The sequence below is a fragment of the Amphibalanus amphitrite genome, unplaced genomic scaffold (assembly GCF_019059575.1).
Source record: "Amphibalanus amphitrite isolate SeventyFive unplaced genomic scaffold, NRLGWU_Aamphi_draft 000373F_arrow, whole genome shotgun sequence".
In the NCBI taxonomy this organism is placed as follows: domain Eukaryota; kingdom Metazoa; phylum Arthropoda; class Thecostraca; order Balanomorpha; family Balanidae; genus Amphibalanus; species Amphibalanus amphitrite.
The window spans coordinates 454,828-481,411 of NW_024881867.1; the positions used below are offsets into that span (position 1 = coordinate 454,828).

Here is a 26,584-nt window from a genome sequence, read left to right on the forward strand (position 1 = left end):
TGACGTTATGAGCCTAATAAATATAATTATGTCATTCGTTATGTATATCTGCTCTATGACACTCGAGCTGTAAAATTACCTTTCAAACTGTGCAGTTAACCATATCACACCTAGCTTCATCTTACAAAACCTCAACGAACAAACAAATATCAAATTTATACCTTTTTAACCTTATCTCGCCTGTGACGTCATATTAAATCTATCTGACAAGCAAATATTTTAAGTAGACATTTGAAGCAGAGAGTGTGACGGAAGCGGCGCTATAAGCGGCGCGGGAGTACGTTCAAAATTTTTAAGGGTGGAGACTATATATTGCCTTGGGGTGGAGACTTCCATTTCGCGTCTGGCTACACGCGTCTAACTCTTAGACGCGTCTAGCTGGACGGCAACTGCGTCTATCTGGCGACGGCTAAATTTAGGCGCGTCTAGCTTGGAAGTCTCCGTCCAACAGTTAGACGCCAAGTTAGACACCAACTTGGACGTCTGCTCAGTTAGACGCCAGTTGGACGTCAGTGGAAGTCTCCACCCTAAGTGTTTTTGTTGTTGAAATTTTTGATTACTTAGCTTAAGTTGTACTATCAGTAAATCGACGCTAATAGTCAAGTCTGACTGATGCGTCGTTAAACAACCAAGAAAACAAACAAACTATCAGTAAATTTTCACAATGGTGTGCTCTCTTTATTTGTTTTTAATTTTTTTTTCGGACCTGTCTCCAACGGGCACAGTTCCCAATTAAAGGAGAGAGCACCCACCTCACTGACCTGCTCCTCCTCCAGACTGGAAAACACTCATATACTACCAGTAGCGGCGCAACACCTTCAATTAAAGGGGGCACTGCCAACTTTTGGTCCCATTCTGTCCATTCAATGCCCGTAGGGCTAATGGTAAAATGCCAAAATCAAAGGGGGGCACGGTGCCCCGGTGCCCTCCCTGTTCCGCCGCCTATGTATACTACCCTGGATGCCCCCGGTCCCTGAGACCCTCTTGCGCTGAAATTTGGTGCAAGCAATTTTGGGCCTAAATTTCTCATGATTTGCGCCAAAAACTGGGTGCCTATATGTGCCAAAATTAAACCACTTATAGACAGCGCATGTGCATATCTACCGATCAAGGTTATTTCAACCAGACAGAGCATTCTGTGGCCTTGGATGCCCTCCAATATTTGTGCATCTGATTTCTGAATAAGTTTTTTTATTTCCACAAACTCAATGCCTGAATATGCATAGCGCACTGTAGCGTTGTGCCGTGAAACAAGGCCGGAGCTGGATGTTCCGGGGCCAAAAATAGACAGAGCAGTGTTTTTGAAGCTGTTGGGAGCCAGCGAAGGCCAGGCAGCGGAGCAGCATGTGCTCCGGCACATCAACCTCCTCTCGGCACACGGCGCAGAGGGCTGCGGGGCACCACTTGTCTGGGCACTGATGGCACGCCACGAAGTGGACTGCTGATTCAGTACACATACTGGAGTGGGTGGCCCCAGGGCCCACCCTCATCTGTTGCACCGGAGGTCGAAACGATGTCCTCTCGGTCCTCTCCGGGGATAGGGAGCAGCGGCGTGCTCCCGAGGAGTGGCTTGAATAGTGACTCGGACCAGTTGTCGCGCCATTGATGCGAGGCTGCACAATGAACCACCCTGGACAGCGTTTCAGGGCAGGACGGCCGCGCTCTCATTCCCCTCAATACCGCAGTGGGCAGGAGCCAGGAACCCACTGCAGTACTACTTAACGACGCTTGGCGATGTTCAACAAGGTCTTCCATACCTAGCTCCACTCCGAGGGTTGAGGCCTCACCTGGGCGGCCGCTCCTCCGCTGAGTAAACTCGGGGTGGCTCGTCAGTTCGAGCACGTGATGACCGGGGCGGGGACGTATCGTCCCGGAACCTCTCCAGAAGTCCAGAGCCGCCCACCGGCAGGGGGAATCTGCTGCTAGATTGACCAGCGTGCCGACCAAGTTCGGCGACAGGGTTTTCGCCAAAAAAAAAAATCTGCGGCCGCCCTGCGCCGTAAAATTCAGCTGCCGCCATGGGCTGAATTCGGCGCATGCGAAGTTATGCCGGACGTACGCTGAAATTTTCGGCGCAATCCCGCCACTACGCTGGACCTATTCGGCATAACATGTATTTTTTCCAGTCAGGCAGTCCTCCTCGTCCTATCCCCTTCCCCCAGGCTACGGCTGAAGTGGGAGCCTACCCCATGGCCTACCCCACACCTGTACCCACGGTCCCGACGCTGCGCACGCTGGGAGCTACAGCATACCAGCGGCGCGTTGGGTTTCCATGGAAACATAAACTCAGACGCCTCGCAATGCTGAAGTGTCGAGCCAAATTCATCTTAAACGCCCATGAACGCCGTACCAGCACGCTGGCGCACTGCAGCGCGCATGCCGTCCGGACAGTGATACAGGGCCCTGATGACGGCTGACGCAGCCAGGGACGACGCCCGCGGAACGGGCGGAATCGGAAATTGAACCTGAAGCCGGCCCCTCTCGCTCGCACCGCGGGTCGACACCTTAAAGGGACCCTCCCACCTTCAAAAATTGGCAAAAATTGGCAATTCAAATTGGCATGAAAGTGATGTCGCTCGGTTCAGAAAGAGCAAAAACGAATATCTACCAAATTTCACCGAAAAATATTCACCGGTTTTCAAGATATTAGACTTTTACTTTTGTTTACTTTTTTGGGATCTCCGCTGTTTCTAGCGACTTCGTTTTAGAAGTGCGGCGTTTGCGGCAGATGTTGCGCGCAAATAGCATATACCACCACTGCTTCACAAAGATGTAAGTATAAGGTTTCAAAATCGTTAGATCACCGCTGACGTCACAAATTCTAAGGGGGCATCTCAATGCATTAGCCCCTTAGAATCCGAAAACTGCAAGTTTGAAATTCCATATCAGTAGGTGGAACTATGGTCATGAGTACCCAAATATAGGAACGTTCCCATTTTTGGGAACGGAGTTCCCAAATATGGGAACGGGCGTTCCCATTTATGAGAACGGAAGGTAATTTTTCGGCCGTTCGCCCACGAAAACTCATTAGTGCATCACGTCTCAAAAAAGTGCACGCTAATTTAAGTATCTACTAAGTCTCTATAAATTATCTTTAATCTGACCGTTGAACAAGGAAATTGACCGTCGAATGATATTTTTAATGATTTTTTGAAATGACGGAATGGTGAAAACATGGGTTACACTACATTTAACATGCAATTTTAAGGAAAATGAAGCGTTTTTTACATTTTGAGGTCAAGTATAATAATTTTCGCCTGGTTATGAAGTTTCATACTAGCGACACCCGATGCTGACATATGCAAGCGAACACGCGGACAGTCCCGAGGTAATATTGTTGACATTTGGTGTCGAGGCGGACGACCGCGTAGAACGTGCGTGATTTTACCGAACTACTGTTGTAAACTCAGTTTAAGTGGTCGAAAATTATTCAGCTGTATTTTATCAGCCCGGAAAGACATTTTATTTGGATGCTAGCTGTTTAGCGTTGTTTTATAAGGAGCGTCATGAGCGTGGTTTTTGTCTTCCGTGTTTCTAAGCATGATCGTTTTGGGGGAATTTCTCTTATATAGATCGCTCTGTGTGGCTTATTTATAATTTCTATGCTGATTTCGATCATTCCTCGTGCCCATCCTACCAGGCCTTTTGCCACTTACACTCATTAAGAAAGGAAAAAACTAGATTTTCATTGGGACTAGGTGTTTTGAGGGTGTAACATATTCAGCGTTCCCATTTTTGGATACTTCCTTGTACTCGTCAACTATCTGTGATAAACAGACAGGTGCTTGACATGTCTCCACCCCCGGCACGGACGGTGGATATAGGTATGGAAGACCTTGTTGAACATCGCTGAGCGTTGTGAATTACGTAATCCTGCAGACGGGGGCGTGCCCGCTGCGAGATCGACGGGAATAAAAGCGCAGAAGACCGGGCGAAACATGCGACGGTCTTGCCGGAAAGGTCATCTGATGATTGTTGCGTTAACAATACTTTGCGGCGTTGGACGTGATGCTTGTTAATGAAAAGAGCCCCTGAAAGGCGTCGGTGAAATCGTTCCCAATTTTGGGTACGCCGTTCCCATAATAAGGAACGCTTGCAGCGCCAGTGTACGAGAGCGTTCCCAAATTTGGGCTCGCGGCCCGGATGATGGACTGCTTTAGAAATAGGGGAACGATTTGAAACTACGATGGGCCTTACAATATCAAACTCTTTCCCAACAATATTGAGACAAATATCAGGCGGTTCACGATCGTTTTATATTTTTTGGACGTCATTTAACGGTTCTTTTTCTTGTTTTAAATAATGCCTACATGGCGTTCCCATATTTGGGTTTATCGTTCCCAAACATGGGAACGAAAATGCGTTCCCGAAAATGGGTACGCTTGACCATAGTTCCGCCTACTGATATCTCCGAATTAAAGCATTTTTCGATGTTGTGAGTGCCCAAACCGGTATTTGCAGGCCATGGCCACCAATTTGGCTATCTCAACTCAAAACTAATGTTAAGGTGGGATGGTCACTGCGCCACCAGGGTGCCACCAGGGCCAGGGCATCTTTCAAATGATAGAGCACATCAGGTTGATGCGACTCTCGAGTCAAAAGTTATTGCAGAAAAAAAGAGTTTGCCAAGGCCCTATTATACACTGTCTTTGTCATCTGCATACTAAATTGTTTACTAGGCCAAATCTGAGGACATACGCCAGAAAGAGTGTAAAAGCATGGTAAAATGAAATGTCTGTGACAGGTAATTTGTCACCAAGTTAAAATTAACTAGTTACATCAAATGCCCAACATTTTGCTTGAACACTTGCAGTGGAAGGGTTCTGAGAACTATGCCCAGTAGAATAGCGAGGGACTCCCTCAGGGACAATATCTCAGCTCCCATGGAAGCCAAAAATACGAAATTTGGAGGATTGGTGCCATCTATTGTAACGATTAAGGAAAGGTCTTTGCTGCATTTACTTTCTCAACCCACCTAGTCCTAATTTCATCAAAGAAAGTTTTGCTGATTTTTACCATTATTTACAGAAAACGAATTTGAATTGACAAGAGGAAGACACATATGGGCCATTTTATGTATCTCAAGCTATGGATAAAGGAGGCATGCATGAAGCTTTAGAAAGTCACTGAGGTGTTAATTACCTCTCAGCAGTATTCTTGAATCATTGACGACTTTTTGTAATGAAGTGTAGCTGTGATACCTAGACCCGGAGTTTAATACTAGTTAGCCTTCTTGTCAAGAATGATTGAGCTCTGCTCTCGTCGCCGAATGATTGCAGCTATTATTGTACTCGTTTGGTGAGTTAAGTACAAACTTCAATAGTCTGGTGAGAAGATGCTGACAAGCACTTTGTATTCATGAGAAATGGCTTCGCTGAGTAATGTTATAATGCATCGAATGTTATAATACAGTGGAATCTTGACAGTCTACCTTAGTTGATTTTATCAGTTGAAATTAAAGACTAGATAGTTGCTGCATGTTACTATGTGCTCTCAACTAGTATCTAACAATAAATGAATTGATGGTTGTTAAAAGAAGTTGGAATGAATTTTGGAGTAAGTGCATTGTCTAATTCTATGTCCTGACTGTTGACAGTGTGAGCATCATCATTGTGCTGTTGGAGAACATCTTAACCCCGGACGGTGTGCACGGTCGGCGCGTAGCTGTCAGCTCAGAGGCTCCCCCGCCGCCTGCGCACAACCTGTCCTCGGCCCTGCCGGCGACAGCGCTGCCAGAGTCTGCGCCCAGCCAGCGGCACTGCTGGGAGAGTCAGACGTTCACAGTCGCTCGCCCCTGCCGCCGGTGTACGGGTCAGTAGTCGATGACATGTTTTTCTTTTTATGTGCATAGTGTCATTCCAGATGCTCATGAGCAGTGACCACCAAACATTTAGGTACCTAATTTATGCAATGCCATACCACTTTCTTTTTACCTTAATAATGCTTTTACGGTAGGTAGTTTAAATGCATAAAGTTGCTCAGCAGTTCACTCCATCAGTAAACTGACTGCTGAGAACATTACAACGCTTATTACCAGCCAGCTTATATTGAATGCTTAAACGTTTCTACTGTTCACTTGTCTTACCGCTACTACTAAAAATGGATCGTTTCAGGATTTGAGAAGGCTAGTGGAAGCGTCCCCGAATGCGCGCATAGCGATTACATCGAGCTGCTCAACTGTGAGAAGGACGGAAAGGTGTACAGAGGGTAAGCAACTTTCTTGGTTGAATACCTATCGTACCTATTGTTTTTGGTGCGCCGGAATGTTTGTCCTCACTTGGTATAGCATCAGATTATCGGAGCCGGTTGGTGATAGGATGTCTGGTCCGGTCTGTTCCGGCACCCGATACATACAGACCCCGACAGATGTTACATATAACATAATATCTGCTGCGATCGGTGAATGGTGAGCGCACCTTCAGCTAGTTGAACTCGATTAGTGGTACTAAAGCACTGGTTACTGTCATGGCTGGTTGTGTGAGCACATCTAACGTGTTGTCATCTAAACAATCAGTCGCCCGTATTGCAGTCGGGGCAATTGCTTTCATTCATCTGAACATATCAGTTTATAGGACACTTATTTGCTTCAACACATCGGTTCCAGTTCCTTTTTGTTTTATTTTTCTGGATTATTGTCAAGCGTTTGTATATGTTACAGGCAAAGTAAAAACTCGGGCATTTTGCAAAATGCCTAGGCAATTTGCAAAATGCCTGACCGGCCAGGCATTTTGCAAAATGCCCAGGCAGTTTGCAAACTGCCTGACCCACCAGGCATTTTGCAAACTGCCTGAAATATTTTCCCAGGCATTTTGCAAAATGCCTGACATCAAACTCGCACTAGCGACGATGTATAGGTAAGCATCATTTGTAACTGCTGCTTACAAAAATTAATCGCTGTCAATGCGCACCAAGCGAGGGGCCACTGCGTTCTCCGGGTAGCGCCGCCGAGTTCAGATCACTGAGCCCCAGCGGCCGTCGGGTGCCGAGCACCGGGCGTGGTTTTGTGGGTAAACATGCACTCGGTAAGTACAATGATTATACTGTTTCTAAGAGCTCTTGGTGGCTTTTTGAAAATACTATGGGTGGATATTGATCAGAAAAGAATACTCTTCCAATTTACGAAAATTTGATTGTTACACGTTTAGGTGCATTATCAATCGTCTCTGCCGGAACAGTTGCCCACCAGGGCAGAAGACTGGACATGGCAGCTTTTATACACACGGCTACAACTCCGTATATACGAAGGGTACGGAGACGGTGGCTCAAGTCCATTCAGCGTTGGCTCCATCTCGACAGAATTGACGCAAGACGTAGGTATACAGAGTGTCACGATCTTGATACGCGGTTGGCGCGGTCTTGTCCCTCCGTGCCCCTCCTGAGTGCTGAATGGATGTAATTTGAACGGGTCCGGCAACAGGGCATCTCGACCACGGCACTCGGCATCTTAATCGGCCATCCCCCGGTATCTGAAGATTTTACCCTGAAGCTGAAGCCGCTCAACCTCAGTCTGCAACCCTGACTTACCGTCATCCATAAGTGATGCAGCTGGACTTCGACAAACCCCACAAAATCTGGACCATTCAGGACTAGAGATTCAGACTTTTCAATGATGAGGCCGTGAGGCGATATTAGCCGTTTTCACGACGGCCATCTGGTACACATTTGGTTCACATCTGGTGCAGATTAGGTGCATATTTGGTCAAATTAGGTTCAGTGTGTCTCTTAGTAGCTATCAGCTAGGGTTGTACTAATTGTTTATATGCCTCCTTTGTCATATTATCAGAGAGCATCATCGGTTAAAACACTGAAATAAATTCATAAAATAAAGATATTCCCTGTAAAAGAGATTAGGTGCAGATTTGGTCAAATTAGGTGCACTCGCCGGATAGCCCGTCGTGCAAACGGCTATTAGAGCTCTTCTTAGTCACTAACCGTCTCGACAAGCAGTTCTGGGCCAACAGCAGCTCAGAGGCGCTGCAACGTCGAGACGGTGAAACACCCACTGGGCACTGGGATTCTCGTTTGGGGCATGATGGGCTACAGAGGCCTATTTGAGCTTCACCAGGTGCCGCCGGGACAGACCATGTGGCCGCTGATAGCTTGTCAGCGAGGTGCTGGAGAACAATGACGCAACTACGATGCAATACATTTCGGGACACAAGTACAACATCCCGCAACAATTTCGTGACACCCTGTATTCGTGACCGTGGAATGTGTCACATGTGCCCACAACGCATGTGAAATGTGTTGTGGGGTCAGTCGCAGTGGAACGTTTATGATCAACGCCTGTAGTCAACAAAAACGGTGGAATATATGGAAACCCAGGCATTTTGCAAAATGCCTGGCGGGTCAGGCATTTTGTGAAATGCCTAGGCAGTTTGCAAAATGCCTGGTGGGTCAGGCAGTTTGCAAACTGCCTGGGCATTTTGCAAAATGCCTGGCGGGTCAGGCATTTTGCAAATTGCCTAGGCATTTTGCAAAATGCCCGAGTTTTCACTTTGCCTGTAACATATACATTGAATATATTCACCTACAATGATTCTCCATCTTTGGGCATCGATGAGCGTAAGCGTCTGTTCAGCAGACTGAGTGAAAAAATTCGAATAGTTATGTGACGGTTCAGATCTGTCCGCAGCACGCTGAGAAAGGTTTGTTTCTTAAACGATGTGGTACCATCCCTTTGAAGCATTTTGACCCATTCTAACAAAAGAGGATTAATATCGGACCGTTCATGACTTACATTACCGAGCTTCAACACTGGTACCGTTCTCGGTTCAGCACTGCCATTTTCTGGTCGTTCGGGTTAATCGTCCTTTTGTGTTGTGCTTGAAAACATTTTGATTATTTTCTTTTCAGGAGACTGACTTATCGTACCACTAGTCTGTACCTACTCTTTAGTATTGTGGTAGAGCCGCTTCCACAATACACAATAACTCTGACTAACAGATGTAGGTACACTGCTGCAAATTAATTGCTAACAACCAGTAAAACGCCTTTTGGGCGAAGAACGAGCGAGCGAGATAGTGAGCCCTGCACGTGCGGAAGGGCGAGAGGGTGCTTCCAACGGGCTTGCGCAAAGCACCCTTCTAACCGGTCGCTAGCGGTGTGCCAAATTTGAACGCAATCGGCCCAGCCGTTCCTGAGATCTGGAAGCGGCATTCTGCACGTGCAAACGGGGTCCAAAATGACTTTTGCACGGCACCCTACTAACTGGTCCCCAACCGTGTACCAAATTTGAGCGCAATCGGCCCAGCCGTTCTCGAGATCTGGAAACGCCCCCTGCACGTGCGCACGTGCAGTAGCACCCTAACCGCAACACATGGGAATGCATTGCCTGGTGGGTGCCTACCTGTATGCCAAGTTTCAGCGAAATCGCCCCAGTAATTACCGAGTTACTGAAATGGGAACAAATTTGGCACCTCTTATTGTTGTATTTTGCACGTGCACTGGGGGTGACCCACATGCTTCGAGAGTATCCTATTTTGGGTAGAAGGGATGCTGCTACCCTACAAAAATTACCGGAAGTCAATCGCCCAAGCGGCTGCTGAGATATGAGCCTCTCAAAATCACTACTTTTGCAAAACAGCTTAAACACCCTTGACTTTTCACGTGGCACGTGCCACGACGGTCACTGAGATGTATCAAAAGTAGTCAATTACGGGGTAGAAGGGATTGGGCTACCCAACAAAAAAGACCGCAGGCCAATCGGTCCAGCGGTTGCTGAGATATAAGCCTCTCAAAAGCGTTACAGGCCGGGCCGGGCCGGGCCGCTCATACTGAGATTTTTCCGTTATATTGAAAAGACTCACTTCGCTCGCTGCGCTCGCTCGCTCGTAATAACGGGAAAATCTCAGTATGAGCGGCCCGGCCCGGCCCGGCCCGGCCTGTAACGCTTTTGAGAGGCTTATATCTCAGCAACCGCTGGACCGATTGGCCTGCGGTCTTTTTTGTTGGGTAGCCCCATCCCTTCTACCCCGTAATTGACTACTTTTGATACATCTCAGTGACCGTCGTGGCACGTGCCACGTGGAAAGTCAAGGGTGTTCAAGCTGTTTTGCAAAAGTAGTGATTTTGAGAGGCTCATATCTCAGCAGCCGCTTGGGCGATTGACTTGCGGTAATTTTTGTAGGGTACCAGCATCCCTTCTACCCAAAATAGGATACTCTCGATGCATGTGGGTCACCCCCAGTGCACGTGCAAAATACAACAATAAGAGGTGCCAAATTTGTTCCCATTTCAGTAACTCGGTAATTACTGGGGCGATTTCGCTGAAACTTGGCATACAGGTAGGCACCCACCAGGCAATGCATTCCCATGTGTTGCGGTTAGGGTGCTACTGCACGTGCGCACGTGCAGGGGGCGTTTCCAGATCTCGAGAACGGCTGGGCCGATTGCGCTCAAATTTGGTACACGGTTGGGGACCAGTTAGTAGGGTGCCGTGCCAAAGTCATTTTGGACCCCGTTTGCACGTGCGCACGTGCAGAATGCCGCTTACAGATATCAGGAACGGCTGGGCCGATTGCGTTCAAATTTGGCACACCGCTAGCGACCGGTTAGAAGGGTGCTTTGCGCAAGCCCGTTGGAAGCACCCTCTCGCCCTTCCGCACGTGCAGGGCTCACTATCTCGCTCGCTCGTTCTTCGCCCAAAAGGCGTTTTACTGGTATTGAAAAGACTCACTTCGCTCGCTGCGCTCGCTCGCTCGTAATAAGTGCGTTTTTCAGCGACATGCGTTGTTCTGCTTTCCGCAATCTATAGCCATAGGTAATTACGAGCGAGCGAGCGCAGCGAGCGAAGCGAGTCTTTTCAATATAACGGAAAAATCTCAGTATGAGCGGCCCGGCTCGGCCTGTAACGCTTTTGAGAGGCTTATATCTCAGCAACCGCTGGACCGATTGGCCTGCGGTCTTTTTTGCTGGGTAGCCCCATCCCTTCTACCCGGTTATTGACTACTTTTGATACATCTCAGTGACCGTCGTGGCACGTGCCACGTGAAAAGTCAAGGGTGTTCAAGCTGTTTTGCAAAAGAAGTGATTTTGAGAGGCTCATATCTCAGCAGCCGCTTGGGCGATTGACTTGCGGTAATTTTTGTAGGGTAGCAGCATCCCTTCTACCAAAAATAGGATACTCTCGAGACATGTGCGTCACCCCCAGTGCACGTGCAAAATACAACAATAAGAGGTGTCAAATTTGTTCCCATTTTAATAACTCTGTAATTACTGGGGCGATTTCGCTGAAACTTGGCATACAGGTAGGCACCCACCAGGCAATGCATTCCCATGTGTTGCGGTTAAGGTGCTACTGCACGTGCGCACGTGCAGGGGGCGCTTCCAGATCTCGAGAACGGCTGGGCCGATTGCGCTCAAATTTGGTACACGGTTGGGGACCAGTTAGTAGGGTGCCGTGCAAAAGTCAGTTTGGACCCCGTTTGCACGTGCGCACGTGCATAATGCCGCTTCCAGATCTCAGGAACGGCTGGGCCGATTGCGTTCCAATTTGGTACACCGCTAGCGACCGGTTAGAAGGGTGCTTTGCGCAAGCCCGTTGGAGGTACCCTCTCGCCCTTCCGCACGTGCAGGGCTCATTATCTCGCTCGCTCGTTCTTCGCCCAAAAGGCGTTTTACTGGTATTATGTCTATTGTGTAACTATGGCGACTAACCGCTAAGAGTACCGGCCAGTGACAGTTGTCTATGTGTTGTGCGCTGGCGTGCAGGTGTGGCGGCGCGCGGGACCGGGGTCAGCGCCAGTTCTGGCTGCTCGAGCTCATCTCACTGTGCTCGGCGCTGGTGTCGGGCGGAGCGGTGATCGTCCGGCAGCGGCAGCTGGAGCGCACCGCCCTCGGCAAGATCCAGCGTCAGCTGGCCGCTCAGGTGTAGCGCCATGGCCACAGGGTATGTGTGGGTGTAACGTCATGGCCACAGGGTATGTGTGGGTGTAACGTCATGGCCACAGGGTGGGTTTGGCTCCGACGCGAACTGTAAAACTCGCCTTGAAATTTGCTCATTGCCTTACTGGCCGAGTTATTGGTTATCTCGTTGTCATAATGCCTGGGCTTTGTGGACTTCTCAGATTTTTTCTCAAGCCTATGCTAAGACATGGAAACGGTAGTTTGCTAGCTAACTAGCTGGCATATTAAGGGTGCGTTTCACGCGACCTTTACACCACCTGGCGAGGATCTTGCCGACATAGAGATACGTTTCTAGACCAGTAGATGGCTCTAGCGCTGAACGCCGGTTTGTTGTCATAGGACAAGTATCACATTTCCCCTGTCCATCCATCTGTTAGCGCAGAGGGGTTCGACTGCCGGGCCGCCCCTCCCCATCCGCGCCCCGCTAGTTCGGGGAGGAGTGGCACGGGTCCGCCGCGCCGGTCAGGCCGGGCGGAAAGGACCAGATGTCAGGCACTCAGTCGAACTACATTGGGCCGAACCCGCGCCGACACACACGGATAGGGAAAGACCGGAATAATGAAAGAGCTAACAGAATGAGGTACAGGAAAGCAGCTTCAGTCACATTCATAGTGTTAGCTTCATTAATCCTCGCTTGGGGAAGTGGGGCGTTTTTTGGTCAAACTTGCAAGTTTTCGTTTGCCCGTATAAGCGCCGCGAAACTTGGCATAGCTTACTGATCTCAGGCAGCTTTTGCCAAATTGTCAGGGAACTCAGATTTGTTTTTCAATAGAAAAACACAATTCTAAAGAATAGTGTTTTAACTATTGACAACAAACCTTCGGTTATCATGCATTAATTTCTCATCGTGTGTGAAATTGTGGAACCCCGGTCTCAAAGGTTTAGGTCACCCAGTTCAAGTATATCCTAGATGTTCGAAACTCGGGTTATTGCATGAGCTATCAGCATGAGCTACACTGTATAGTGCCGGACTATCGCATCAGAATTCAGAAGGCACAGAAGAATATGCTTTATAAAACATTTTTTTTTTGCAATTTTGTCACCTCTTCAGAGCTACAGTAGATGCCTGAGTCCTTTGAAAGTTGCAGTGCACGATGCAATAAGGCCATTGGTAGCTACAACTTGTATGTCTCGGAATCTTATAAGTTCATCCGTACTTCAATCCCCCAAGAATTCGTTCGGGTCGGAGCTTTCGAATTTTATCACAAAACTTCGTCAGCGTGTGGTAATCGGGTTTGGGGGTATCGGTCGCAAAGTTGAGGACGTTTTGCGACCGATTTGATTCCCCGTGATGAGGTACAGGTCTCGCGAGATTAAGCGGTAGGTTTTGCACTTTTACATTTCCGGTTATATCTCAGAAACTAATCGATCTACGATGAAGCCATTTTACACGATCATGGCCGGCTTGTTACCCAACAAGTCGATCGCATCTTCAACACTTAAAAGCTTAAGACGACGAAGATATAGCCTGAAGTACACTAAATTTTCTAGGTGCAAAACCTACCGTTAAAACCCGCGAGACCTGTACATCGAAATAGGTACCCTTTTTATGCAAAAGTATCAACTTCGAAATTTGACCTTTTTTACCAGACCTTGACCTAACCTCCACCAGAAAGCAGCCTAAATCGTCCCTCATGGTCGTCTAACTAAAACCACTTAGTTGGAAATGAAAAATTGGTCGCAAAACATGAATCACACGGTCCTAGTTAAGTTGGATTCATGTGTTGACCCTTGGTGACCTGACCTCTGTGACCTGACCTGGTATCAGTGACGTCTTTTAGCAACATCTGTACTAGGCAACCGACGCTTTATCGATGATTTTCGATAAGATACCTTTTAATCAATGTTATTGTTGTGATGCGTGCTACTGAGCCGGCACGAACTATGCCGGCGCAGTCAGCTGACAGCTGTTGCCAGCCGCCGCGGCGCCGGCCGCCGCCTGATGGTAGGCTGTGCCGCCCGGCAGCTTCCGGCGTCCTTGAGTAAAGAGTATTGTTGTGCAGTCGTCAGCCGGACTCAATACAGTTCACATCGGGAGTGCGCGTGTGCGTCTGGGGCGGCGGAATCGCGACGATAATTAATTTGCTATCGAACCATTATTAACGTAGACTGAAATGTAAAACCATAACATGGCGCGATCGGTATAATTTACTTTTTATCGTTAAATATAGCATTTTTTCGTCGGTTTTCGCGCGCGTTTCTCGCAATGACGGAGGAAGGCAAGCCGGTAGACCTGGGAGCCCTCACCCAACTCCTCGCCCAGCAACTGGAGCTGGCTCAAGAAGCTCAGCGACAAAGCCAGCAGCGGGAGGAGCGTATGGTGGCCGTAATGGAACGGATATGGGCCGGGCCGGCGGCAGGGGCCGGCGCTGCAGCCGCGGCGGCTACTGCAGCGGCCACCCCAGCCGATACGAACGCAGCCGTCAATCTACCGCCCAGACTGCCGGCATCAGCGACTCCCGCTCCACAGCTGTCGTCATCGGCGTCACTGAAGGAGTTTGAATCCTGGCGACAGAAATTTCACGGCTACAGTCTGCTGACTGGCGTCAACAGGCTAGCCCAGCCCGAGCAGAAGGCAGCCCTACTCGCTCTGCTTGATGATGATTGGACCAGGGTGGTCAGGTACGGCCTGCCGATCCCCGAAGACGCTGACATGAGCACCATCATCACGGCGATGCAGACGCATCTGCGCCGCCAGCGTAACGTCATCATTGATCGCCGAGATTTTTACACGCGAGCACAGGAGCCCGGTGAGACCGTGGACGATTTTCTCTGTGGATTGAAAGAGATTGCATCGTTCTGTGATTTCTGTCACCACTGCCAGGACAACAGGTTCAGAGATCGAGTCGTTGTCGGCACGCGAGACGAAGAAGCACGCCGCAGAATGCTGGAAGAGCCGGATCTCACGCTTCAGAAGGCAGTGGATATCGCCCGAGCGTCAGAGAATGCCGCCTCCAACAGCTCAGCCATCCGTGAACCAGCTGGCTCGACTCTGGCGAGGGTCTCTCAGTACCAGCGCAGCCGCGGTCGCCCGAGAGACCGGTCGGCTGAGAAGACGTGCCCCCGCTGCGGTGGTGAAGCTCACCGTAGCGCCGGCGACTGCAGGGCCGTCAAGAGGACCTGCCGAGCTTGTGGCAAGGTAGGCCACTTCGCGTCTGTCTGCCGCGGTCGCAGCGCTAGTCGCTCGCGCGCTCCCGCGGCGAGCACAGACCGGACCCAGCGGAGGTCCGATGGAGGCAGACGTGTGTCGCTCGTCACAATGAAGACGCGAGCGGCATCTGCACCTGCTAGACAGACAGTGGACCAGCAGCACCGAGACTGCATGATCCAAGGCCTGCACACGACGCGTGCTCCGCAGATCCAGATTCTGCTGCATCGGAGTGACGGTCGCAGGCAACAAACGACATGGACGCCAGATACAGGCGCTGAGGTGTCTGTAATCTCTCAGGAGGCAGCGAAGCAGATGGGCATCAACGTCAAGAAGCTGACGCCGCCCTCTGGAAGCCTGTTCGCAGCGGACGGACGAGAACTGCCCTGCCTGGGAGCGTGCCAAGTCGCACTGCAGCTGGGAAGCATCAAGAGGACGATAGCCGTCTCTGTGGTGAAGAAGCTGCACAGCTCGCTGCTGTCGTGGCACGACGCTGTTCGACTGGGAATACTGCACAAGGAGTTCCCACAGCAGATCCGTTCTGCCATCTCAGACGAAGAGGAGACCTCCAGAGCAGCTCCAGCAGTCTGCTCCCTGAAGACCATGCCAGGGAAGAGCAAGATACCCCGCAGAGTGGTCAAACGAGGCTCTGCTCCTGCACTTGAAGACGCCGGGAAGGCGCAGAAGGTGCACCCGCTGAAGCCGACGTGGGATGAAAGCAAAGGCGTGCCATCGGCTGAAGAACGACGGAAGCACTTCTCAGCGATGAAGGAAGCCTTCCCACGAGTGTTTGACGTCACCTCGAAGCTGCGCAAGATGTCCGGAGGCTCAATGGCCATCGAGTTGACTGAAGACGCCACACCAGTTGCCGTCTCCACAGCTCGCAGTGTACCGTTCTGCTGGCGTGACGACATTCGGCGCCAGCTGGATGAGCTGCTGGAGAGTGACGTGATCGAGCCGGTGGAGCATCCGACCGAGTGGTGCCACCCCATCGTGCCGGTGGCAAAGCGGTCGCCGGACGGCACGGTCTCTAGCTGCCGTCTGACGGTCGACCTCACCAAGCTGAACCGATTCGTCAAGAGGCCAGCGTACCCAGTCAGGTCGCCGCACGACGCTGTGGCCTCGATCGGCAGCGGTGCAAACTTCTACACGAAGCTGGATAGCAAGTCTGGCTACCACCAGATCCCCATTCGCGAGGAGGACCAGGACAAAACGTGCTTCATCACGCCATGGGGCCGTTTCCGCTACAAACGTGCCGTCATGGGTCTGATCTCGTCAGGTGACGAGTACAACCGAAGAGGCGACGCTGCTCTCGGTGACATTCCTCAGACATGCAAAGTCGTAGACGACATTCTGGCGTACGACTCGAGCTACTCAGCTCACCTGGAGCACGTGTGGAACATCCTACAGAGATGTGATGACCACGGGATGACTCTGAACCCAGACAAGTGCTCCTTCGCCGGGAATGAGGTGGAGTTCTGCGGATTCAAGATCGACCAGACAGGCTACACCGCAGACAACAAGAAGGTGCGAGCCATCGCGGAGTTTCCGCAGCCGGCGTGCCTCACGGACCTCAGATCGTTTCTCGGTCTCGTGAACCAGCTGGGTGACTTCTCACCAGACGTCTCGGCCGCCGCCGAGCCTCTGAGACACCTCCTGCGACCGAAGAACGAGTGGGTGTGGACGCCGCTGCACTCCAAAGCCTTCAGTGATGTGAAGAAGGCGCTGGTCTCGCCACCAGTCCTCGACTTCTTTGACCCGCGGCGCCGGACAGTCCTGGAGACCGACGCCGCACGCCTGCGAGGGCTGGGTTTCTGTCTGCGGCAACAGGATGCAGATGGACGATGGAAACTGATCCAGTGTGGGTCTCGTTTCCTGACCGATGTGGAATCCCGCTACGCCGTCTGCGAGATTGAGATGCTGGCAGTTGCATGGGCTTGTCGGAAGTGCAGCATGTACCTCTCGGGCATGCAGCAGTTCGAGGTGGTCACAGACCACCGACCGCTCGTTCCAGTGCTGAACTCCAAGAGCCTCATCGACATCGACAACCCGCGACTGCAACGGCTACGGCAACGTCTCACGCCGTTCAACTTCGTCGCTGTCTGGCGGCAAGGGAAACTGCATGCGATCCCGGATGCGCTCTCCCGGGCACCGGTGGATACTCCAACTCCAGACGACGAAGAGGCGGAGAAGGAGGAAGCCCACCAGATCGCAAGCCTGATCGCCAGGATCACCACGGCTGATCCGACCGAGGAAGACTCACTGTTCCCGGACGCTAGTCTGCAGAGGGTCCGGGCGGCGTCTGAGCGTGATGCAGAGCTCAGCGCCCTCCGAGACGTGGTCCTGGCTGGCTTTCCAGACCACAAGTCGCAGCTGGAGCCGACGCTGCGGCCCTACTGGACAGCTAGAGACCGTCTCGCCGTGGACGGCAGCCTGTTGGTATGCGGGCAGCGACTCCTGATTCCTCAGAGTCTGCGTCGGGAGACGCTCGAGCGGCTTCACGCCAGCCATCAAGGTGTGGAGCGCACCAAGCGTCGGGCTAGACAAGTTGTCTACTGGCCCGGGCTTGACCAGGACATCGCTAACCTCGTCGCAGCGTGCAAGTCCTGCCAGATGTATCTTCCGAGCCAGCAAAAGGAGCCGCTAGTCTCCGAGGCGGTGCCAACTCGAGTCTTCGAAGCCGTCTCAGCGGACTACTTTTCGTGGGCTGGTCGAACGTATCTCGTATACGTAGACCGCCTCTCTGGATGGCCGTTCGTTTTCCACTGCTCTGGAGAGACGTCCGCGAAGGACCTGGTGTCCAGCCTGAGGGTCGCCTTCGCGGCCACTGGGGCACCCAAGACTCTGCGAACGGACGGAGGGCCGCAGTTCGCAGCCCGTCACACCCGCGACTTCCTGCGACGGTGGGGAGTGACCCACGAGATCTCCACTCCGCATTTTCCTCAGTCGAACGGACATGCGGAGTCTGCAGTGAAGTCAGTAAAGAGGCTCGTGCAGAAGGTCAGCGACCGAGGTAACCTGGACAGCGACGCGTTCGCGCAAGGCCTCTTGGAGCTGCGGAACGCGCCTCGGGCCGATGGCCGCTCGCCGGCCCAGATTCTGTACGGTCACCCGCTGCGCTCTACCGTGCCAGCCCACCACCGAGCGTTTGCCGAGGTGTGGCAGCGCGCGGCGGAGGAGTGTGATGAGAGAGCAGCCGCTCTGAAGTCCCAGACCGCAGAGCGCTACGACGCGAGCGCCCGCTCGCTGAGACCTCTGCGCATCGGTCAACAGGTTCTCCTGCAAGATCCGAAGACTGGTTTGTGGGACCGGACAGGCGTCGTCGTTGGCATCGGCAGCCGCCGAGACTACCTCGCTCGCCTGCCAAGCGGCCGCACCTACTGGCGGAATCGACGATACCTCCGCCCGCTGCGGCCGATGGTGACCACGTCACCCGATGGCAGCCGAGACGCCATCACCGAAGACGGCAACAGCGGCCGGGCCAGCGCCCGAACCAGGATCGCCGGCAGCGGGACCCCAGCCGCTGACGAAGTCCCCCGCAGCCGCCCTGGCGCAGCGACCCCCGCGCCTGACGTCTCTGTGAGGCGCAGCAAACGACTTCGTCGACAGCCTAAGAGGCTGACTGTGACTTGGTCGGACCCAGTGTACGAGTTTGTGTAGCCATCGTGCGCTGGCACGCGTTGGTGCGTTTGTGTTTGTCGGAGGCACCGTTTTTGTTCTTGAGACGTGTTGTCTCCCCCACGTCTGGGGGGAGGTGTTGTGATGCGTGCTACTGAGCCGGCACGAACTATGCCGGCGCAGTCAGCTGACAGCTGTTGCCAGCCGCCGCGGCGCCGGCCGCCGCCTGATGGTAGGCTGTGCCGCCCGGCAGCTTCCGGCGTCCTTGAGTAAAGAGTATTGTTGTGCAGTCGTCAGCCGGACTCAATACAGTTCACATCGGGAGTGCGCGTGTGCGTCTGGGGCGGCGGAATCGCGACGATAATTAATTTGCTATCGAACCATTATTAACGTAGACTGAAATGTAAAACCATAACAGTTATAACGCGTTTTCTAGAAGGCCCGTGAACGGTGAAACATTTTAACTTTGACCGGACCTGTGACGTCATCAGTGACCCTGAGGTCATTGAATTTAATTTTCTCAATGCAACAGGGCTATCGAACGCCGTTTGAGTTTTGCGAATCCGTCCAATAGTTTCGAAGATACGGGGGGGGGGGGCAAAAATTAGCCCCCACCAGTGTGAGGCTTAAGGTTATGTGATCCGAGGTCAACCTTTGACCTCTTTCGAAGTCAACACATATATGCTACGAGGCGAAATTACGAGAGGACTACGATGCTGTTAATTGCTATTATGCAGTTTTTGCCTAATTACAGCTTTCCCCGAAATTTGACCTGCTGGGTCAAATATTAAATTAGGGTAAAAAATATACCATCAATCGCGAGTAGGTACTCGTTGAGAGCAATCGACTGCTCTTTGTTGCGAAGCGAGCTACGACGCTTAGTTTCGAAACGCCGGGGGAGGGGTATGAAAAATACCCTGCTAGGGCGAGGGTTTTGACATAACAGTCGAACTGATATTTGGTCTCGCCGTCACATCACTTGGGTCTATGTCTCCATGGAAGTTGTAGGTATTGCTGGTTATTTTCATTATTTATGTTCAGTTCCGACTGCCCAGGTCAGGTCAAATACCTATTGTCAAAATATACCTGTTCGCTGTTCGTAATACCACTCACACTGACACAAACTTGTGACTTCTTTCAAAGTTGTCAGTTTCTCAGAAGCTCTTCCCAGCGTACTCCCGATCAAGAGTGAGAGGCGCGCGATAGGAGACCCCTGGCTGGGCGCCGCTCATGGATAGATCGTGGGACGAGTCTCCGACCCGTCTGGTCACGGCGAAACTTAGCAGGGAGGGTTCAGAGCACCTCGACGGCGGCCGAACGCCAGCGGAGCGCCGTAACTAATGGGTGTGACACTGTGTCAACAAACGCCGCTGAGTGACGAGCCGAGGGGACCGTCGAAACGCGCGGGCCATACAGCCAGAGACATCTCTCGGCGATTTTATGAACTAGCTGTGCAATGACTTTCAAATGAATAGAACTGCATAGTGATGCATACAATGATGATTCACTCTAAAGGATTGTGTAGAGAATCGATGTCTTTATGATTCCTAGCAGCCACATTTTTGAAATTGTTGTCATGGCTTTCATGCAATGCACTGCAAGATAAAAATTGTATCATGCAAAACATAGTACAAAATTGGAAAAAAGGCTTGCTAGGAAATGTTTTCCTTGACTTCGTAAGTCCAAAACTGAAAACATCACAGTCGTACGACAATCCGGTGTTGAGTTCTATTCGTTTGAAATTTTGATTTTGCAATATGTTTGTCTCAATTGCTCAGTATATGTGGATTGCAGAACAACGGTAACCACTCTGTGATGACGAGGTTACCGTCCTTCATAACATATCCAAAAACGAAGGCAATCGAAGCAACGATGCTACAGATATTTACGAAAAACGTTTCTCATAGCGTTACGCGTGAAACGCACCCTTAAGACAAATCTGCACAAACGTGTTCGTTAATTTTCACATGTCTATCTTTCTAGTTGAGGTTTATTTGCCATTAGGTCCACAGTGCAGGGATATTTCTATCTCGCACTCCTCTGAGATGCAAAGATAAGAATTTGTTATATCTGCATCCCTCTGAGATGCAAAGATAAGGTCTCGAGGGTTCATAGCGAAAAATCAAGAGTTCAAGTGATGATGGGTCAATAACCAAAGGACATTTTTAATGGTTGTTTATGGATGAAACTTATGAAATAAGAACAAACTACTCTGAATCTATTTTTACATAGATGAATGCATTTAAATATAATATTTTATTAATTAAGAATAAACCTCAACATAGAAAGATATAGGATTCCTCATGGCTCACTCGTGGAAGATCGGATATCTTTTCCTCGCGTGTTACAGAAAAACCTCGATCCTTCGTCGCTCGGTTTTTCAGTAACCCGCTTGGAAAAGATATCCTTATCTTCCACTCGGAGCCATGAAGAATCCTCTATATATCGTCTCGTGTATTTGTCTTTTACCGGCAATGGTCAGCTATGTCAATATTTTGAGCAATTCTGTTATCAGAAGTATGCAGCTGGTATCATTCTGTCGTCTCTGGCAGCCAGTTAACCCTCCTACAGTACACTGCGGTGCAGTCCGTAGTCCGTACTCTGTGCCGGCCGCTCCTGACTGACCTCCCCACCTCCCTGTGCCGACAGACACGACCCGCGGCCGGCCGGCCAGGACCGGTTCGCCTGCCGGCTGGGCCCGCACTCGGGCGACGCCGACTGTCTGGGTGACGGCGGCGGACTGCGCATCTACCTGCCGTGTGTGAGCGGCTCGGGCCTGGTGCCGGCCGAGACGGCCGCCGCCCTGCTGGCGCTCCGCGGCGCCGGCGTGCCGGCCCACTGGCTGCAGCCGGTGCTGGTGACGGGCGCCCAGTGGCGGGGCGCGCCGGTGGCCGTGCGGCTGCCGCGGCCGGCCGTGGCCGAGGCGCAGCTGCCCGCAGAGGTGGCCGACTGCCGGCTGCCGGCCGCCCACCTGCCCGCCGAGCGGCTCTGCGTGGCCGGCCTCTGCGCCGTGGTGCGCCGCGCTGTGAAGACGGTGGACGGTCTGCGCTGGCCGGACGGCGGCCACTACTGCCGCCGGGACGACAGCCTGCTGGGGTTCCGCCGCGGCACCCTGGCGCCGCCCGCCGACGCCTCGCTGTGGACGCGCTTCTGCGAGAGGGACGTGCCGGAGGCGCTGCGGGCCGCGCTGGCCGCCACACGGGGTCCGAGTGCAGCGGTGGGCGCCGGCACTGCCGGGTCCGTGAACGGCTCGGAGTCGGCCCACGTCCCGAACGGCTGTGACCACTCTGCCGAGGAGTTAGCTGCCGATGGCAAGGCGCCATCTGCTGGGTCAGATGGCGCTGTTGTCACCCCGCCGCCGGCCTCGGCCGACGCCGGCGGCTGCTCCGATCCAGTGAAGTTCACCGTTCCGGCGGAGCTGCTCCAGTTTGAGCACCACATGCACCAGCCACTGCGCGTGCACAACGTGTGGAAGCAGGACCAGGCGTCAGGCGGCACGGTGCGCGCCTGGGGCAGCGGCGACCACCGCACGGCGCTGCAGTGTGTGCGCCACACGTACGCCGAGGGCCACGTGCTGACCATCAGTGACCTGCTGCTGTACCCGTGTCTGCGCCTGCTGACGGAGGCGCTGCGACCGCACGGGCTGCGGCTGTCCGAGGCCGCGCCGGCCGTCAGTCAGTGGATGGCAGCCGTGGAGGCCGTCCCGGGTCTGGCGGAGACGTGGGAGGCGTGCTTCCCGCCGGAGCAGCCGAGCCAGCCGGGACCCCGTCTGGCGCTCAGCCTGCCGGAGGTAGCGCCGCAGAGCCTCTACAAAAAGGACCCGGCGCGCTACAAGCCCAAGAGTCGGCTGTTCACCGTACAGTCGGAGGTGGCTGCCGCCCTGGAGCGGCTGGAGGCGGCGCGCTTCGTCAGCCGCGTGGCGGCGCACCCGGGCAGCGGCCAGCTGCGCCTCGACTGGAGCGCGCTGCCGGCCGCCGCCAGCCCGGCAGAGGGCGGTCTGCCCGCCAGCCGGCTGGCCCGCAAACAGCACCAGCTCGAGAACCTGACCTGGCTGGCGGTGCGCGCCGCACGGCCCGGCGACACCATCGTCGACTTCTGCTGCGGCGGCGGCCACCTGGGCCTGCTGCTGGCGGTCCTGCGGCCAGACTGTCACGTGGTGCTGGTCGAGAACAAGGAGGAATCGCTGCGCCGCGGACAGGACCGCGCGGCGGCCCTCAACCTGACCAACGTCAGCCTCTATCAGTGCAACATGGAGTTTTACCGGGGCCAGTTCCAGCTGGGCGTGGCGCTGCACGCGTGCGGCGTGGCCACCGACCTGGTGGCCGAGCGGTGTCTGGCCGCCGGCGCCGCGCTCGTCTGCTGCCCCTGCTGTTACGGCGCCGTGCACGACTTTGGCTCTGTGCGCTACCCGCGCAGCGCGGCCGGCCGTCGCACGGGCGCGGCGCCGCGCGACTGGCTCGTGCTGGGCCACGCGGCCGACCAGACGCACGCGGACGGCTCGGAGAAGTCGCGCCAGGGCCGCCGCTGCATGGCGCTGGTGGACTCTGACCGGGCGGCGCACCTGCGCGAGGCCGGTTACCGCGTGCTGCTGACGGTGGCCGAGCCGGCCGACTGCAGCGAGAAGAACCACCTGCTGCTGGCCGTGCCGCCGCGCTGGGACGGCGACCACGCCCTGCTGGCCGCCGGCGCCGCCGCCGCCGAGCGGGCCGAGGCGGCCGCCGCCGACTGACCGCCGCCCGGCGTCAGCTGCGGGAACCCGCCGCCGCTGCTGCTGCCGGCAAAACTGAGAGACGCGTGAGCCGGGCGGCGGCAAACTGTGGGCGGTGATTCTAGGAGCGGCGTTACGGGGTATATTTAACGAAGTTTCGCCGCTGCTTTTCTAAGGCATATCTCGAGTTTGATTACACCATTGATTATTGAATCATGAAATGTTGTAATAAACATTGACGTTTTAAATTATTGGCATGTTCTTAATCGGTTTGGGTAAGCGCTACGTTCATTCAGCGCGATTCAAATGTGTTACAAACCTAGGTATTACGTAGTCGCGGCTCGCGAATATACATAGGTTATCGTCACTGAATCTATCGGTACATTCATTGAATAAGAAACGGACGGCGAGCCTGGGAAGGCAGCTTTCAGGACGATAAATTCCTCGGCTTTCACCAGACCCAGTGGCCAGTATGTAGATTACCGTTTGCCGTCATCTGGCAATCATTTATCATTTCAGTGCATTGGCTCAATGTGCCGTAATGTTCGGCGTACGGTGAATATTAGCCAAGGCACTGGACTTTGAAAGCTGCTACGCAAGTAATCATGGAGTGCATGAACGGCCACATTCCCGGCAAGCACATGCGTTTAACCGTTAGCTTCCAGTAAATATTTTACGTTTAGCTGGCAACGTTGGTGATCTATCCACGTAAGCACCACACACCAGAATAGTAAACAAATTAACTACGACGGAAACATTCTTGTTCTATTCTTGTTCTAACATTCAACAGAGCACCTGTGCATGATGTCATTCAGTCCTTCGCAGTGTGTAGTGGAACGGCACACGGCACCGGTCCGTCCCCAGACGTTGAGTACTGGAGTACCGGTACCGGTACCACCGGTGTGACACAACCGATACGGTGTATATTCGTTATTTGTTTGTACTGCCCCCCCCCCCCCCACCCCCTCCCCCAGTTCTGCCCATGCAATTACACCTATGTGCCATTCATCTTCATCGGGCTTGTGTATTTTGTGATCCAACAAAATTGGATTTATCGGCCTAGCCAGCTCCCACTTTCTCATTACATGCACCATATAGGGCTGTAGGGTGCACGCTTTGGTCGTTTCTTTTCGTCCTTCCCTGGTCGATGGCGGCAGCATTCATCAGCCGGAGACATTTGCTCGCGGTGTTTGCACGGCCATGACTGATAGCTCCGATGCCAATTATGAGTTCTGTACGATCACGTGCCCCCCGTCCGTTCAAGTGCTGATCCGGGCGTTCGTGCCCGCGTCAGACAGGCGTGCGGACGCGCTCATATCCACTCACGGCAGTTTTGGTGTACGTTTGAATGACGCGACCGGGTGAACTTATCCATCAAATTGCGCAAAAGATGATTACCCACCTGTAGATGCGTCCGTGGTGGTATATAGGGCCGGTGGTGGGTTCATCCGGTCACTACTGTGTAAGCCGTCGCCCTCCTGAGTGCCCTCCGCTCCGTCTGCTTGTCCCCGCCGTGTCAGTTACCCACGCTATCTGTTGCTCTTCCTCTATCCTCTGAGATGCGCTCGCCCGACTCTGTCCGCGGCCGGCCCGTAGCCAGCGTCTCTGCTGGTCTGTCGGCCGCCGACCCCTCCGAGTGGCTGCCGACTGACCAGGCCGCCCATCTGCCGACCGAGCCGGCCTGGCGCTCGACTAGGCCGGACGGCGCGGACGCGGTCGGCCGCTCGGCGCGCCTGCTGCTCGGCCTGCTGCGTCTGGCCGGTCTGTGGGGCGGCGCCGGCTGGCGGCCGCTGCTCTACACCGCCCTCCTGTACGCCGCCGCCTCGGCCGTGTGCGCGCTGGCCGCGCTGGCCGACCTCCAGCACGGCTGGCTGCTGCTGGAGGCCGGCCTCCACTGGATCAGGGCGTGCGTCCTCACCAGCTACTTCGGCGTGGGCATGGTGATCCTGTGGGCGGCGCTGACGGCCGTGTTCGTCAGCGGCCGCCGCCGGTACGCCGCCCTGCTGACTCAGCTGCTGCCGCTGCTGCAGGACGCCGCCGAGCTCCGCAACAAAAACGAGCCCGGCCCTCCGCCGTCCGTCTGGTACGTTTGGATCGTCGTGATCATGGCTCCCCTTGTATCAATACTTTCCAATATCTCACTGTACGTGGACACTTTCAGCCGCTCCGGGCCGGGCTCCCTGTACCAGGCGGCGCTGCTGATCCTGGTGACGGTCGTCTACTGCAGCCTCCACCTGGTCTCGGTGAAGTTCCTGCTGGCGGCCAGTCTGCTGGAGAGTGGCCAGGCGGCGCTGAACGCCACGCTGGCGGCGGCCGTGGCCCGTCGGGAGGGCGCCGACTCGGTGCGGCGGCTGCTGCGCGCGGCCGGCCTGCAGCGCCGCCTCTCCGCGTGCCAGGCGCTGCTGGCGTCGGCCGCCGCTGCCGAGCTGCCGCCCGTCATGCTGCTTGGCGTGCTGACCCAAATCCAGATGGTGGTGGCCGCCAGGGACATGTTCATGCTCGGCGCCGACCCGCTCTCGTGGCTGATGCTGGCCTCCTACTCGTGGGCGGCTCTGGTAGCGCTGGTCGGCCCGTGCGAGGCCGGCGAGCGGCTACTGGCGGGCCTGGCGCGCTGCCGCGACCTGCTGCTCCGGCTGGAGGATCTCCGACCGGAGCTGGCGCCGCGCCTGGAGCGGCTGCAGCGCGCGCTGACCGCCGACCGGGAGGTGGCCGCCGACCTGGGCCTGTACCGGCTGCAGCGCGCCACCCTGCTCAGCATCTGGTCGGCCATCATCACCTACATCATCGTCATGCTGCAGTTCATGGGTGACGCCGGCGACCCGAGCGAGGGCGACGCCGGTAGCTGGCCGACATGGGACAACTTCACACTCATGGAGCAGTGAGCGGCGGCTCTGAGGGACCGGTGGGACAGCAGCCAGTTGCGCGGCGAGCCTGACGTCGGCTGGGCGGCACCCTCACCAGTCACCCTTTCAGTGTTTGACGATTGCAGCTATCGTGTTATGTTGTTCTTGTTCTGCACTCTGCGGAACTCTGGTTATACCGGCAGTGTTCCTACACTTGCCTGTTCGCTGGCGATATGCTTGTCGTTTATTGTCCGGCAAAATGTCAGCTCTTGATCGACAGCCCTGACGGTGTCAAAAGTTATAAGTATACCTATTATAAGTTTTGTCTCTTGAATGCCCCATGTGCAATGTGCTTGTATG

General features: G+C 53.8%; 2 protein-coding genes across 2 annotated transcripts; both read left to right on the forward strand.

Moving 5' to 3' along the window:
- Nucleotides 1–211: 211 nt before the first annotated feature.
- Nucleotides 212–23,629, forward strand: LOC122389809 (glutathione S-transferase C-terminal domain-containing protein homolog). Its single transcript, XM_043382214.1, has 6 exons — nucleotides 212–277; nucleotides 5,029–5,298; nucleotides 5,597–5,811; nucleotides 6,114–6,207; nucleotides 11,713–11,890; nucleotides 21,323–23,629. The coding sequence occupies exons 5-6, from the start codon at nucleotides 11,880–11,882 to the stop codon at nucleotides 23,400–23,402; spliced, it is 2,091 nt and encodes a 696-aa protein (XP_043238149.1). The 5' UTR covers nucleotides 212–277; nucleotides 5,029–5,298; nucleotides 5,597–5,811; nucleotides 6,114–6,207; nucleotides 11,713–11,879; the 3' UTR covers nucleotides 23,403–23,629.
- On the forward strand, nucleotides 5,243–11,875 carry LOC122389804 (protein JTB-like). The gene is made up of 4 exons (XM_043382208.1): nucleotides 5,243–5,298; nucleotides 5,597–5,811; nucleotides 6,114–6,207; nucleotides 11,713–11,875. The coding sequence occupies exons 1-4, from the start codon at nucleotides 5,243–5,245 to the stop codon at nucleotides 11,873–11,875; spliced, it is 528 nt and encodes a 175-aa protein (XP_043238143.1).
- Nucleotides 23,630–26,584: the final 2,955 nt, after the last annotated feature.

What these genes read in the sequence shown, in the direction of transcription:
- LOC122389804 (XM_043382208.1), top strand. Translation starts at nt 5,243, where the DNA reads ATGATTGAGCTCTGCTCTCGTCGCCGAATGATTGCAGCTATTATTGTA. An exon ending in CCCCTGCCGCCGGTGTACGG is followed by an intron (nt 5,812 to 6,113) that starts GTCAGTAGTCGA and finishes GGATCGTTTCAG; the next exon opens with GATTTGAGAAGGCTAGTGGA. An exon ending in GACGGAAAGGTGTACAGAGG is followed by an intron (nt 6,208 to 11,712) that starts GTAAGCAACTTT and finishes GCTGGCGTGCAG; the next exon opens with GTGTGGCGGCGCGCGGGACC.